Source organism: Rana temporaria, chromosome 8 (genome assembly GCF_905171775.1).
Source record: "Rana temporaria chromosome 8, aRanTem1.1, whole genome shotgun sequence".
NCBI classification, from domain to species: domain Eukaryota; kingdom Metazoa; phylum Chordata; class Amphibia; order Anura; family Ranidae; genus Rana; species Rana temporaria.
The window spans coordinates 179,132,942-179,149,179 of NC_053496.1; the positions used below are offsets into that span (position 1 = coordinate 179,132,942).

Below are 16,238 nucleotides of genomic sequence, written 5' to 3' on the forward strand. Positions count from 1 at the left end.
AGCATATAAAAAATACAAAAATGCAACTGGTGGTCCCAGTATGAGCTGGGTTACCAATCCAAAATAAAAACAAAGACAAACAGAGCTAGCCGCCTATCCAAAGCGGGCTGGGATTGCTTGCGGCTGAACGCCGGTGTTCTCCTCCGCAGACCTCTGTGCCGGCTAGGACGTAGGCGTGCGTGCGTTAAGGTCAACTGACGCGTTTCGTCATGTGACTTTTTCAAAGGTGATGTTAGCACAGCACGTATCTCTTCCTCTTATACGCAGCGGCATTTGTGTCCCTCCTCCTGTGGGTGTATTCTAATTGGGCTGGGCAAAGGTTTGTTTGCTCCCGTCAATTTGGGTAACCCTCCCGCCATTAACCCCTAGGAGCTAGGTTAATCACATGCCGCCGCCTAAGACAATACAGATATTGGCAGGTAAAATTGTAAGCCCATGTTAAATAATGTATAGCGGCCGCTTTTAGAAGAACAAAGCTTATAAATCGTGGAAAACATTATTGCATCTGTGAACTCTGACAACATAATCCATCCATCTCTGGCAGTTTAACCACCAGAATATCATGGAGAAATGGGACTTGTTGTACAATTGTCTCTAGAATTGATGTATGACCTATCCCATATACATTGACTCGCTTCAAATTGATTGAGGATTTTCGCATTTGTTTTATTTTATATATTTGGATCACTTATTAGTTCATTATGATTACATATGTTCTTTTTTAATCAATCGCTTGGGAGGTAACAGGATACAGGAGCTTTCACCATACCTCTATGCACATATAGGTTCTATATTATATTCTTGCCTAACATTACTTATCACACACGGGTATCAACACATCCAGCAACCTGCTGGACTGCACAGGATCCTGACTATCTGTATAGAAGCACATACCTATACATTAAGGAATTTATTTTGATACATGGTACCTGGAAACCAACGGAGGTTGGTGGTCTAGGCACAGATACCCTTTTGGCATATGTCCTACCAGTATTAGGGTAACCTTAAAGGGTCACTAAAGGAATTTTTTTTTTAGCTAAATAGCTTCCTTTACCTTACTGAAGTACTGGTTTCATGTCCTTATTGTTCGTTTTTGCTTTGAAGTAGCTGTAATTCTGCTGTGATCTCCACACTTCCTGGTTGCCTGTTTCCTTATAACCATCATACTGGGAGATTTTCACGGTGGTCTAAGCTGTCATTACTGTGTGTCTAAAACTCCTCAGAACCAATCAGATTCATTTTAAAAACAAAACACTGCCCTGGATTTGTTTGTTTTTGTTCTGTGAGTCTTCCCGACTCACCTCTCACCCGGAACTTCATGTATGTCCTTTAAAACCGAAAGTGAAAGTAGAGGCACATTATATGATAGATTAAATTCAATTTTTAATCATTTTTAAAAGGAATCAGTTAACCTTTATGTCTCTATACCCAATAAACAGTCATTTCAGCAAAAAAAAAAATTTCCTTTAGTGACCCTTTAACACACAATACTTTTATTCTTGTGTATTATTATTATAGGGAGTCCACCCATTATTGGATTTGGCCCTACTATAAGTTACCGTACATAGGTACACTTGCTTCTGGGAATCCACACTCATTTCACCCGCCCCCTCACCGCAACAGCAGCGCCACCTACCCTCTTCAAGTGTCAAAAATAGGTTTGGTTCTTAAGTGCTTAAAGCGGGGGTTCACCCGGAAAAAAAAATGTAACATTAGATTGAGGCTAATTGTGGTAAGCACAATTGGGTGTTTTTTTTTAAATCAATGCAGTACTTACCAATTTAGAGATAGATGTTCTATGCCGCTTCCGGGTATGGTCTTCGGGACTGGGCGTTCCTATTTGATTGACAGCCTTCCGACCGTTGCATACAGCGCGTCACGAGTTGCCGAAAGAAGCCGAACGTCGGTGCGGCTCTATACGGCGCCTGCGCACCGGCGTTCGGCTACTTTCGGCAACTCGTGATGCGCTGTATGCGACGGTCGGAAGGCTGTCAATCAAATAGGAACGCCCAGTCCCGCAGACCATACCCGGAAGCGGCGGAGAACATCCATCTCTAAAACGGTAAGTACTGCATTGTTTTAAAAAAAACCACCCGATTGTGCTTACCACAATTAGCCTCAATCTAATGTTAAAAACTTGTTTTTCGGGTGAACCCCCGCTATAAGCTGCCCATGAAGATAAAGATTGTCGTTATTTTCCGTTTTGCGGAATAAAACGTAATTTAAGTTGAACTATTTCCCAGCTGCCTGTTTACCCCTTGGATCCTGACAATTGGTGGAGATTATGGGGTGTGGGTCAAACCCGTGTCCTAGGTTAAAGCTGCCCAGACTATAAAAGCATCAGATAAAGCAATGGAGGAACTGATTGAGCAACTGATATTGGATAATACGCAAGCCCAGGCCCACCAGGAGCGGGTCCTGGCAGAGACAGTCGCTGCTCAACAAGAGACAAACTGCTTACCGGTTGAACGGACAGTGGGGTTTAGAGAAGGCAGTGACCCATCAGGCTGGGAGGGTGGGAAATGGCTCCGGTGTAAAGAGTTGACCCGCGGAAAGCAGTGCAGTGGACCATGCAAGAGATGACAGCCACGGTTATTGTTGCAGCTTCTATGACAATATCTGAGTGGATTGCAACAAGGGTGTCAGGAACTACAAATCAGACAGACAGAAAATGCAGGAAAAAAAATATATCACACCTTTATTGTAATAGAAACAAATTGTACAGATCAGGAACATAGTCAAAACATAAGCCAGGATTCGGAAGCCAAAACCAGTAACCAGATGAGCCGGTAATCAGGAAGCCAGAGATCAGCGTAGTCGGAAGCCAAAGATCAGGAGCCAGAAGGGACGTCAGCTGGGCAAAGTCTTTAACATGAACTCAGCAAAGACACTCAGGATATGTTCAATAAGGCGAAGGCACCAAAGACATGAACAAGGCAGTATAAATAGCCAGAATGGGCTGACTGTAGGCTGGACTGATGAGGCAGGTAATGGCAACCAGGTGAGCCACTGTGGAAACAATGAGTGGCTGGTAATTAACCGACAGCAAAAGTGCCCCATTGTTGGTGTCAGTGGGAGGAGTAGTCCCCCAAGGGCCGGAGAAAGGCTAGCAAAGGGCCATATTTGTCCCTCGGGCCGCAGTTTTGAGGCACCTGTTCCAGGAGGTCAGGACTCTGTGCATGCCAGTAAAGTTCCTCCACCCCGAACTTGCTCATCCATGTCTTTATGGACCTTGCTTTGTGCATTGGTCCAAATCATTTGGTGGAGGGAGGATTATGGTGTGGGGTTGTTTTTCAGGGTTTGGGCTTGGCCCCTTAGTTCCAGTGAAGGAAACTCTTAAGACATCAGCATACCAAGACATTTTGGACAATTTCATGCTCCCAACGGTGTGGGAAATGTTTGGGGACGGCCCCTTCCTGTGCCAACTGCCCACCAGTGCACAAAGCAAGGTCCATAAAGACATGGATGAGCGAGTTTGGGGTGGAGGAACTTGACTGGCCTGTGCAGAGTCCTGACCTCAACCCGATAGAACACCTTTGGGATGAATTAGAGCGGAGACTGTGAGCCAGACCTTCTCATACAAAAAAAAATTGCCTGACCTCACAAATGTGCTTCTGGAAGAATGGTCAAACATTCCCATAGACACCCTCCTAAACCTTGTGGACGACCTTCCCAGAAGAGTTGAAGCCGTTATAGCTGCAAAGGGCGGGGCCAACTCAATATTGAACAGACGTCCACCAGTCTCTCTGACCAGCTGCTTAACCACTAGCCAACCAGCCGCCGCAGTTATACATCGGCAGGTCGGCTCGGCTGCGCGAAATCACGCAGGTACACATCATTTCGCATTCCAGCCATTAGGGGCTCACCCTGGTGCGCGCCCATGGTACAGACGCGCGTGCCCGGTGGGCGCGTTCACCGTCGGGCACCCGCGATCGCTCATTACAGGGCGAGAACCGGGAGCTGCTTGTGTAAACACACAGCTCCCCATCCTGTCAGGGGGAGAAATGACTGATCGCATGTTCATACAATGTATGAACGGCTATCTGTTATTTCCCCTAGTCAGTCCCACCCACCCCCCCTTCAGTTAGAACACACCTAGGGAACATAATTAACCCCTTCCCTGCCAGTGACATTTTTACAGTAATCAATGCATTTTTATAGCACTGATCGCTATAAAAATGCGAATAGTCCCAAAAATGTGTCAAAGGTGTCTGATGTGTCCGTCCTAATGTCGCAGTACCAAAAAAAATCGTTGATCGCCGCCATTACTAGTAAAAAAAAAAAAAAATATTAATAAAAATGCCATAAAACTATCCCCTATTTTGTAGACGCTATAACTTTTGCGCAAAGCAATCAATAAACGCTTATTGCGATTTTTTTAACGAAAAATATGTAGAAGAATATGTATCGGCCTAAACTGATTTTTTTATTTATATATATATATATATATATATATATATATATATATATATATATATATATATATATATATATATATATATAATTTTTTTTTTTTGGGGGGGTATTTATTATAACAAAGTAAAAAATATAAATTTTTTTCAAAATGTACGCTCTGTTTTTGTTTATAGCGCAGAAAAAAAAAAAAAAAAGAGGAGAGGTGATCAAATACCACCAATAGAAAGCTATATTTGTGGGGGAAAAAAGGACGTAAATTTTGTTCGGGAGCCACGTCGCACGTCCACGCAAGTGTCAGTTAAAGCGACGCAGTGCCAAATCGCAAAAAGTGGCCCTGTTATTGACCAGCAAAATGGTTAATAAACAAGTCCCCACCCGCTTTTAATACTATGACCCTCCAGATGTTCAGGAACTGCAATTCCCACGATGCCTAGCCATGTCTGTGAATGTCAGAGTATTACAATGCCTCATGGGACGTGTAGTTCTGCAACAGCTGGAGGGCCAAAGTCTGGAGATCCCTGATCTACATGAAAAAATAAACTAATAAGTGCGCAACCAAATAATAAGATGCAAATGTCCTAAATCCTGAAACGGAATGGGCAAATCAACAGTGATATATTGCATTAAATCATGGGCATGAAGTTCTGTTATGACATCCCCCGTGTATGAAATCCTTTGTGGGGAAATCACCAGATCTTCCACCAGACTACAGGGATGATGTGAAAATCTTCAATAACAAACACTCCTTCAAAAAGGTAAGCAAGTGGCCGCTTACCAGATCAGTAGGACCCCAGAGGGATTAATCAGGCTCTGCTCACAGAAATCTCCTCGGCAGGGCCGCCATCAGGGGGGTACAGGCAGTACACCTGTATGGGGCCCGGATGGCAACCCCCTTTAAAAAAAAAAAAGGGGTCCGGAGGTTCCCAGTGCCCCAGATGGCAAGCCCCCTTTTTTATTGTTTTCTTATATATATTTGTATTTATTTTATTTAATATAAAGCACCCCTCTCCCCGGTTCTCTGCTCCAGGAGGGCCCATGCCTGAAGCTGTGTAAGGGGCCCCATAATTCCTGATGGCGGCCCTGATCCTCGGCTGGATCTGGATGTTCAATCCTACTCTCCTCCTCCTGAAGATTCCAGGAACAATGCTGTCTCAGACAGATGTCTCGGGGGATGGTATCCACATCACAAGGTAATTGGAAATTGTGTGGGTGAAGAGAAAAAGAAAAGCTTCATGGTGCAGTACTTTGATAAAAAAAAAAGTTTCTTTATTCCACTTGGTGGAAACAAAATTCTGACATCTAAAAAAAACGTTCCCCGTTGATGCCCAATAGGAAGAAACGCAGCATCGGAGAACGTTCCCCGTTGATGCCCAATAGGGAGAAACGCAGCATCGGAGAACGTTCCCCGTTGATGCCCAATAGGGAGAAACGCAGCATCGGAGAACGTTCCCCGTTGATGCCCAATAGGGAGAAACGCAGCATCGGGGAACGTTCCCCGTTGATGCCCAATAGGGAGAAACGCAGCATCGGGGAACGTTCCCCGTTGATGCCCAATAGGGAGAAACGCAGCGTCTGGGAATGTTCCCCGTTGATGCCCAATAGGGAGAAACGCATCATCGGGGAACGTTCCCCAATGATGCCCAATAGGGAGAAACGCAGCGTCGGGGAACGTTCCCCGTTGATGCCCAATAGGGAGAAACGCAGCGTCGGGGAACGTTCCCCGTTGATGCCCAATAGGGAGAAACGCAGCGTCTGGGAACGTTCCCCGTTGATGCCCAATAGGGAGAAACGCAGCATCGGGGAACGTTCCCCGTTGATGCCCAATAGGGAGAAACGCAGCGTCGGGTGGAGGATCAGCACTCCCAGCTGATTGGCCTGAGCTGAAACTGGTTGAACTTTTTACCCAGGACTCTTGAACTTTGTTGCTAAGAGCTTTTTAGATGTCAGTATTTTGTTTCCATCAAGTGGAATAAAGAAACCTTTTTTATCAAAGTACTGCACCATGAAGCTTTTCTTTTTCTCTTCACCCACACGTTTTCCAATTACCTTGTGATGTGAATACCATCCCCCGAGAGATCTGTCTGAGACAGCATTGTTCCTGGAATCTTCAGAGGAGGAGGGGAGTAGGATTGGTCATCCAGATCCAGCCGAGGAGATTTCTGTGAGCAGAGCCCGATTGATCCCTCTGGGGTCCTACTGATCTGGTAAGCGGCCACTTACTTACCCTTTGAAGGAGTGTTTGTTATTGAAGATTTTCATATCATCCCTGTAGTCTGGTGGAAGACTGATCTCCCCCACAAAGGATTTCATACACGTGGGATGTCATAACAGGACTTCATGCACATGATTTTATGGAATATATCACTCAGTTGATTTTCCCATTCCTTTTCAGGATTTAGGACATTTGCATCTTATTATTTGGTTGCGCACTTATTTGTTTATATTTTCCCATGTATGCCAAGCCCTATATTCAGGCTTTTTTGTATTTAGGTGCTGCACCTTCACATATATTTTTTTCATCACATCTATACAATTAATATTGTTAATTTTTTCACTTGTTTGCTTTTTGCACCATTGTTTAACACGTTGTATATTAGGGGTTAGCGCGGATTGTCCTTGCTACACAACATCAATAAGGAAGTTCACTCATGTCAATTCTCTGGTGTTGCAAAAGCTTTCCTTTCCTAGTGAAAGATTTCCAGCACTCTGAACATGATTATGGATGCTCACCTGTGTGAATTCTCTGATGTTTAACAAGATGTCCTTTTCGAGTGAAAGATTTCCCGCACTCTGAACATGAATAAGGACGCTCACTGGTGTGAATTTTTTTTTTATGTTTAACAAGGGTCCCTTTTTCAGTGAAAGATTTCCCGCACTCTAAACATGAATAAGGACGCTCGCCTGTATGAATTCTAAGATGATTAACAAGGTTTCCTTTGCCATTGAAAGATTTCCCGCACTCTGAACATGAATAAGGACGCTCACCTGTGTGAATTCTCTGATGTCTAACAAGGTTTCTTTTGCCAGTGAAAGATTTCCCGCACTCTGAACATGAATAAGGATGCTCACCTGTGTGAATTCTCTGATGTTTAACAAGGACTCCTTTATCTTTGAAAGATTTCCCGCACTCTGAACATAAATAAGGACGTTCGCTGGTGTGAATTCTTTTTTTATGTTTAACAAGGGTTCCTTTTTCAGCGAAAGATTTCCCGCACTCTAAACATGAAAAAGGACGCTCGCCTGTATGAATTCTAAGATGATTAACAAGGTCTGCTTTGCCAATGAAAGATTTCCCGCACTCTGAACATGAATAAGGACGGTCACCTGTGTGAATTCTAAGATGTGTAACAAGATGAGCTTTCCGAGTGAAAGATTTCTCGCACTCTGAACAAGGGAAAGGACGCTCACTCGTGTGAATTCTCTGGTGCCGAATAAGTTTTCTTTTATGATTGAAAGATTTCCCGCACTCTGAACATGGATAAGGACGTTCACCCGTGTGAATTCTCTGGTGTTCAGCAAGTTTTCCTTTCTGAGTGAAAGATTTCCCGCACTCTGAACATTTGAATAGATTGTCACCTCGGTGATCTCCTTCATGGGGTGAGGAAGATTCCTCGGGAATAGAAGGATCTGTTGATCTATCAGCAGTGTGAGATCTTACATGGATATTTACAATCATAGTATGTGATTGATGAGAAGATTCCCCCTGATCAGAGGGATCCATTGATGTCTCCGGACAGGAAGGTCTGTGATGTATATTTTGTGTATTTGGATTTCCTCCTGGAGGATCCTGTGTGATGACATTATCTTCTGACTTACAATCAGCAGATAATAGAAGATGTCTCTCCGAGGAATTCCTCACATCACATCCATCTGTTGGAAAGAAGGAAAAAATATATAAAAAATCTCAGTAGATGACAAATAACTGGAGTTTTAGCTCCCCCCGTCGGTGGAATAAGTGGAAATGCCGATCTCACAGCTGGGCTCCTGTTCTCCCTCCAAAATCAATCAGAAAAGTCTTCACACCGAGTCCATATATGATCTGCTAATTCTAGAATAATAAATAGTTATGACTGAGGCTTCATTATCCAAAACGCGTTAGTGGATTGTTACTACATCGGATTGGCTGGATTTTATATGATGAAGAGTTTGCAGATCATATATGGACTCCAAGCTGAGTCAGCAAGAGAAAAAAAAAAGTCACTTTGGTCTAACAGTCACCACTTTCACAGAGCTCTGGCATGGAACTGGGTACAACTGTAACATCAAAATATGGAGAGAAAAAAACCTTCCTCCAAGATTTACAATGCTGGTGTCCTAGGGTGGCACCATCCCTCCTCCATCAGTGTGGAGACAACCTAAGTGCAATGGTTTATTAAAGGGTTAGATCCCCTCTACAAAAGAACTGTAAAGCTGAACTAACACCAGATCCCTCCCCCCCCCCCCCCCCCCTGGACCCCCCCTTACATGTGATGGCACTGACCAATCAGAATCCATCTGGCCCATCCTGGCAGCTTAGTATGGAGAAGACAGAGCAGTGGGGTATTTCATATCCCCTGACCATTGGAGTGGTGAGAGACTGCTGATAGTAGAGGATGGCTGACGGTAAGTATAGTGAGGACCGGGGGTGGGGGGTGAAGGGGGTCCGGTGTTCGGTCACCTTTACAGTTTTTCTGTATTAGGCAAACTAACCCTTTAATGTGACTTTAGGGGTCTGTTTGACCAGTGACGTCTCATATGCCTTACATTGAAGGTAATGAAGTACATAATGCACTCTATTCGTCTTTTCCCTTCAACCACAGCAACCCGGGAAAGTGACAGCCAGACCCGGAAGTGATGTCATCCACATACAGTGTATCTGGAAAGTATTCACAGCGCTTCACTTTTTCCACATTTTGTTGTTATGTTACAGCCTTATTTCAAAATGGATACAATTAATTATTGATGCTGCCACCACCATGCTTCACTGTAGGGATGGTATTGGCCAGGTGATGAGAGGTGCCTGGTTTCCTCCAGACAGGACGCTTGCCATTTAGGCCAAAGAGTCCAATCTTTGTTTCATCAGACCATTTAGTTTCTCATGGTCAGAGTCCTTCAGGTGCCTTTTGGCAAACACCACACGGGTTGTCATGTGCCGTTTACTGAGGAGTGGCTTCCGTCTGGCCACTCTACCATACAGGCCTGATTGGTGGAGTGCTGCAGAGATGGTTGTTCTTCTGGAAGGTTCTCCTCTCTCCACAGAGAAATTCTGGAGCTCTGTCAGAGTGACCATCGGGTTCTTGGTCACCTCCCTGACTAAGGCCCTTCTCCCCGATCGCCCAGTTTGGTGGCCCGCTCTAGGAAGAGTCCCGGTGGTTCCAAGTTTTTTCCATTTACGGATGATGGAGGCCACTGTGCTCATTAGGACCTTCAATGCTGCAGAACTTTTTCTGTACCCTTCCCCACATCTGTGCCTCCATACAATCCTGTCTCGGAGGTCTACAGACAATTCCTTGGACTTCATGGCTTGGTTTGTGCTCTGACATGCACTGTTACCTGTGGGACCTTCTATAGACTGGTGTGTGCCTCTCCAAATCATGATTTCAGACAAACTTCTTTCACGTCGTCATTTTAAGGAAATTAATGAATTGAATCAATTTTGGAATAAGGCTGTGACATACTTTCCAGATGCACTGTAGCTTCAGGTTCTTATTAGGGAAGGGAGATCAGCGAATTAACATTCAATCACTCACCTCTATGTGGCGACACCCACCATGGGGGTCCTGGAACCACAAGTGGGGTGAAACATGGCAGGGGTGTACGTGGGGAGAGAGGTGGTGTGGAAGTTATACAGCCACCCGGTCACTTCCTCCTGACAGCCAACAGTCGGCCTGTCCGTGCTAAAAACCATCTGCTGCTACTGCTGACGTATATCATATATTAGTGGCAAAGAAAGGGTTAAAGGAGGCGGTACTCTGTATATATACACCTAATACACTGGTGTACCAGAATCTGTGACAACTCTGTATAAACTATTCATAGATATTGAATATTGTAAAGCTCCGCACTCCAAGAAATTGAATACATAGACAAGGTGATAGGGAGATTGCACTCACTTATACCGGAATACAAGGGAATGAAGCTGATAAAAAATAAGCAAACATGTGAAACGTACAGTACATGAAGCATGTGTTCAGTGAAAAAAAATGACATAAGCAGATCAATACTCCAGATGTGCCAACTCCTGTGCACCACCAATGAGGTCATACATGCCTAAAGGCATTTGCATCACTAGGGGGGCCAGAGGGGGCCCTGCCCCCCCCAACATTATACTGTGCCACCCCCCAAATAAAATAAACGGACACAAGGACCAGTCTAGAATGCAGGGGACAGGGATGCCCTAAGCCGCCATAGCGCTGGCTCTGGCTCCTTCTCCACCTGACCCAATTCCTGACGTCTAACAATCAGTGACGTCAGAGCCGGCATTAGTAGTTCTCTCTCCCCTCCTGCCTCTTTTGCATGCGATGGGTGAAGAGACACAGGCGATCAGCTCCTTCTCCCCTACCTCCTCTCTCATACGGGTTGGGAGAAGAGACACATCCGATCTGCTCCTTCTCTCTCCCCTGCCCCCCTCCCCCGGGGCCGCCGCTCTCATCCTGTGTGTGTACCATGGGAAGTGTGAGCTTGATAGCTTTACACTTGACCTCCTGCTGTACACACACACACACACACACAGGATGAGAGTGGCAGTGGTGGCCCCGGGGAAGGGGGGCAGGGGAGAGAGAAGGAGCAGATCGGATGTGTCTCCTCTCTCATCCCATACAGGAGAGGAGGGAGGGGAGAAGGAGCTGGTCGGCTGTATCTCCTCACCCATCGCGTGCGAGAGAGAGGAGGGAAGGGAGAGAGATCTACCAGGTGTTCTATTGAGAAATGGAGGTACTAATGAGCACTGACAAAAGGCGCTAATGGGCACTGTTAGGAAGCACTAATGGGAATTGATAGGTTGCACTGATGAGGAGGCATTTAGAGGTGGCGGTGTTGGGGGTACTTGAGGACTGAGGTTGAGAACCATACATACAACATACAGGGATATACAATGTAATAAAATCACACACATAGGTTGGACTTGTGTATTTTTTCAACCTCGCCTACTATGTAACTATGTAATCACTGCTTTAGTGAATAAAGTTATATTTACTGTTCAGGTTCCATAGAAGTATATATGAGGGATATACAGAATCACAATTGTATTTCCTCTCTCTCTCTAATAACAATGTACAGGATTTGGCTGTGTGGCGTTGTTCATAACTTTTTATAGCTTAGTTGCTTCCCAGTAAATGGCATGAAAAGTCCAGTCCTTGGAACCAGTGCTGGGACAAGGTCTTCCAGTGCCCAGGGCAAAGATGCCAAACTGCACCCACTCCTCATTCATGATGTGCAAGTTTAGGGGATCCTACACCGATCAGTCACTCCCTTGTCTAAATCACTGTCACTATCACTACTCCTGTCAGCCTTGTAACAGAAGGAGGGCGCCCCCATCCCTACAGTAAACCATTGTGCCCGGGGCTCCACACCTCCAGCCCACCCCTTGTCCCGGCCCTGCTTGGAACCCATCCAGGGGTCCCACTAAGGCCGGGTACTCACGACCAAACATGTATGGTGAAAGCGGTCCGTCGGACCGTTTTCACCATACATGTCTGCCAGAGGGCTTCTGTACGATGGTTGTACACACCATCGTACAGAAGTCCGCGCGTAAACAATACGCGGGGCGTGTCCGCGGTGTCGCCGCGTCGATGACGCGGTGTCGCCGCGACAATGACGCGGCGACGTGGGCGGCCCGCCTTTAAAATGCTTCCACGCATGCGTCGAAGTCATTCGACGCATGCGAGGGACGGCGGGCGCCTGGACATGTACGGTAGGTCTGTACTGACGACCGTACATGTCCGATCGGGCAGAATTCCAGCGGACTGTTTTAAAACAAGTCCAGGAATATTTGTCTGCTGGGAAAAGGCCCGGCGGGCAAATGTTTGCTGGAATTCGGCCCGCTCGCGCCCACACACGACCAAACATGTCTGCTGAAACTGGCCTGCGGGCCAGTTTCAGCAGACATGTTTGCTCGTGAGTATGGGGCCTAAGGGGAAACTCCACCACACAGTTCAGCTCTTTACAGCGTCCTCACTGATCACCTCCCATACAGGAACAGACCACGAGGTCCGATCCGGTTCAGAATCAGGAAGTGACACATGCAGGGGAAGGAACATCACAGCACCAAGTGGTAACTCTTACCACACCACACATTAACCCTTTAGTGGGCAAACACATATTTAACCTTTTAGAACCTGCCTATAGGATGATGTGAAGATCTGATAATTATCTAACATTTTATTTTTTACACTACAATCCTTATACTTAGAAGTAAAATGAGACTTTGACCTGTTTCCTCCACAATGTCTGTTACCTACCTGTGTCACAAGGTAGAGAAATGTCCTCCTGTTCACTTTTCATAATCATCCCAACCTCCTCCGTGATTGGCTGATCACCCCCCACATACGTCTCTACTTCTTCTTTCACCTCAGCTTTTATATTAATCCGTTCCTCACCCTACACCGAAAATAATAGAAAACATCAATTAAAGTCACCTCAAGGCAGACATAAAGGACACAAATGACACGTCATTCAGTATGTACCCTCCGTTGAAAGAACACAAGGAGGAAGAGGACCCGCGATGTGTTTGGGCTTAAGACCCACAGAGGAAAGGAATGTATATTAAAAAATAAAAATGGGGGTGAAAAATGTAGGGCACGCAAAGTAGCTGGAAACGGGGATGGGGGGGGTAACAAAGGCTGCACTTCAGATGTCTAAATAAAACAAGAGACTTCACAGAAGAACGTCATCTCATGGTTTAGAACAGCCCTCAAAATTTAACCTCGCCTACTCGCATTTTGAGGGCTGGCGAGTGTGGGCTGCCTGGGAGCAGGAGGGGCGAGCAAGGAGTGAATGTAGAGAAACTTCGGAAGAGAGAAGAGAGTCGCTGCAGCTGCTGTCGCCGCCTAGTTGTTCAAAGCGCGGGGAACATAACGGCTTTCAATTTAACAGCTGTTACCCACCGCGCGCCATCATATACAGCCCCTCCCCCTTGTCCGGGCACTTTGATAGACAGATCACCTATCCCAGGATTGGACGGGTGATCTGTCTATCAAAGTTTCCTGGACAAGGGGGGAGGGGCTGTATATGACGGCTCGAAGCGGGGAACACAGCTATTGAATTGAAAGCTGTTATGTTCCCCGCGCTTTGAACAACTAGGCGGCGGCTCTCCTCTCCTACCCAGAACAGGTAGACTGTACTGGGGGCACAGGCTGCAATAGGGGACATGTGGCTGCACTGGGGGACACGTGGCTGCATTGGTAGACATGGCTGCATTTTTGGGCACGGATAAAGTTGTTGTTAATATTTATTTTTATAACTTAATTCTGCATAAAACATTTCAGTGTAATTTCATGAGATAATTTATGAGGGCGTGTCTAGGGGTGGGACATGGTAGGGGTTGGGCGGGGGCATCTGGTGGCGAGTAACCCTTGAGGCCTGGCTAGTATCTCGAGCGCATCGAGGCCTTTGGGTAATGACTGCGCTCTCAATAAGCATTTTAATAAATAAATAGTAAGTCAGGACTTGAGCCCTGGCTTAGAATATATACTGTATCTAGATGCCCAGCCCCACCTACCTGCAGGGCCGGATTCCAGACAAGGCCAACAAGGCCAGGCCTCGGGGCGGCAGTGGGTGCAGGGGCGGCACTGTGGCTGAGAGGAGAGGACACTTTCACTTTCATTTCGGGAGTTCCCCCTGTCATGCAGATGGTGAGAGGAGAGAAAACAGAGGGAAGAGGAGGTGAGATGGTTCTCGGCAGCAGCACCCCCCCTCCCGGTTCTCAATGTAATGTTGTAATTTTTGGCAGCAGCACCCCCCAATGCTTAATGTCATTTTTGGCAGCAACACCCCCCAGGTTCTCAGTGTCATTTTCGGCAGCACCAATCCCATCCCCCCCCTCCGCTTCTCAATGCATCTCAGTATCCTGCCGAAAAAGTCCCCCGGCGGATAATGTCCCCCCTGTACTGTGTAGACGAGGGCGGCATTGAAGGACCCGGCCTTGGGACGGCAAAGGGAGTAAATCTGGGCCTGCCTACCTGATGATGGTGAGGGATGGTGTGATCCTCCTGTATGGAATTCTGGGAATACAGAGAATCTCCCTCCTCCATAGACTGCAGATCCCCGGACTTCTCTTCTTTTTCTACTTTAACCTCAACTTTGATGTCTTTCAGTTGTTCACCCTAAACCCCAAAGATGATAAAACAGATTAATAAAAGGAAACAAGAGATGAAATAAAAGACTTATTTTGAAGCGTAGAATTCTACAATGTATTTGAGTTCAAATTGCTCAGTCCCACCTACCTGATGATGGTGGGGGATGGTGTGATCTTCCTGTGTGGAATCCCGGGAATACAGAGGGCGGGGACATCTCTCTGGTGGGTTCCCATTACTGGATCCATCTGTAGGAAACACACACACTGACTGAATACATTGTTTCTATGTGTTTATCAGATGATGGGGGATCTAGGTGGAGCCTCCGTACTGCTCTCTTCTTTACAATAAAGTCTCCTCTTACCCGGTGATGTGAGGGGCGGCTGATTCTCCATCATGATGTCCTTGTAGAGATCCTTGTGTCCTTCTAAATAAATTTATATTATTACTTCCTCTGCTGCCAGTTCCAACAACGTTTTCTTTTTACTTCCTCACAACTCGCCTCTCACCCAGGATGTCCTTTATAGACCCCTAAATCACTTCCTGTTCCTTTCTTACATCACTTCCTGTTCCATCACTTCCTGTCTGCACCTTACATCACTTCCTCTCCAGTTGTGGTTTAACTTCCTATGTACAATCACACTCTTCTTGTCTCCGTATTCCACTCCACATGGTTGGAAAAGATCTCCATCTCTATATTTATTATGTGTCTGTTCTACAATCCAAGAACTCCAGATGCATAGTTTGGTAAATAGCTCAATATTCACAATAGGGTGACCACATTTTCAAACTACCATTCAGGGACACCCTCCTTCCCAAAAATCAGCTTGTGCTGTAACGAATCACAGTACAGTGATTGGACACAGGAGGCGGGATTTATGATTTCTCCAATCACTAGCAGGGGGTGGGATTATGCTCCTCCAGGCTTTCCCGGCCAGGGAAGTACTGTTAGTGAGTAAAGCGGTGATGTGGCAGCCTTTTTTGGGGGCATCAGATTGGCCCGGGGGGTGGCTGTGTTAGTTTCATTCCGGGGAACTGTATTATCCTGGAATGAATGTGCCCGGGACAGACCCTCAAAATGCGGGACTGTCCCGGGCAGTTTCCTTCTTCTAGAAAATTACTTCTAAACCCTATATATATATATATATATATATATATTTAGCAGAGACCCCAGAGTAGGGATGAGCCAGATGTTCGGGTGTTCGCCTGTTCATCAAATTGTAAGATTTATTAGGTGTTCGCAGCAAATTTGATCACCGTGGAACGTCCCATAATGTACTGCGGGATCGCAGTACATTGACATCTGATGATTGGCCAAAGCATTCACCTGACCTTCATGCTTTGGCCAATCACAGCACACTCTGCTGCGAGACCCATAATTGGTATGATATATATATACAGACCCGGATTCATAAAGAATGGCGTAACTTTCGGCGGGCGTAGCACATCTCATATATGCTACGCCGCCGTAACTTAGAGAGGCGAGTACCGTATTCAGAAAGAACTTGCGCCCTAAGTTATGTCGGCGTAGCGTGAATGGGCCGGCGTAAG

The 16,238-nt window shown here is 46.0% G+C and overlaps 2 protein-coding genes across 2 annotated transcripts in view; one reads left to right on the forward strand and one right to left on the reverse strand.

Annotated features, from left to right (window-relative positions):
- Nucleotides 1-14,873, reverse strand: part of LOC120909800 — a 53,737-nt gene extending 38,864 nt beyond the window's left edge. Inside the window, 6 exon segments of the mRNA XM_040321530.1 lie at nt 2,570-2,649; nt 5,727-6,296; nt 7,147-8,286; nt 12,855-12,993; nt 14,574-14,717; nt 14,838-14,873. Coding sequence (XP_040177464.1) covers nt 2,570-2,649; nt 5,727-6,296; nt 7,147-8,286; nt 12,855-12,993; nt 14,574-14,645 — 2,001 coding nt within the window. The 5' untranslated portion in view covers nt 14,646-14,717; nt 14,838-14,873.
- LOC120910546 (zinc finger protein 850-like) overlaps nt 1-16,238 on the forward strand; it is a 1,103,195-nt gene that overhangs the window by 635,361 nt on the left and 451,596 nt on the right.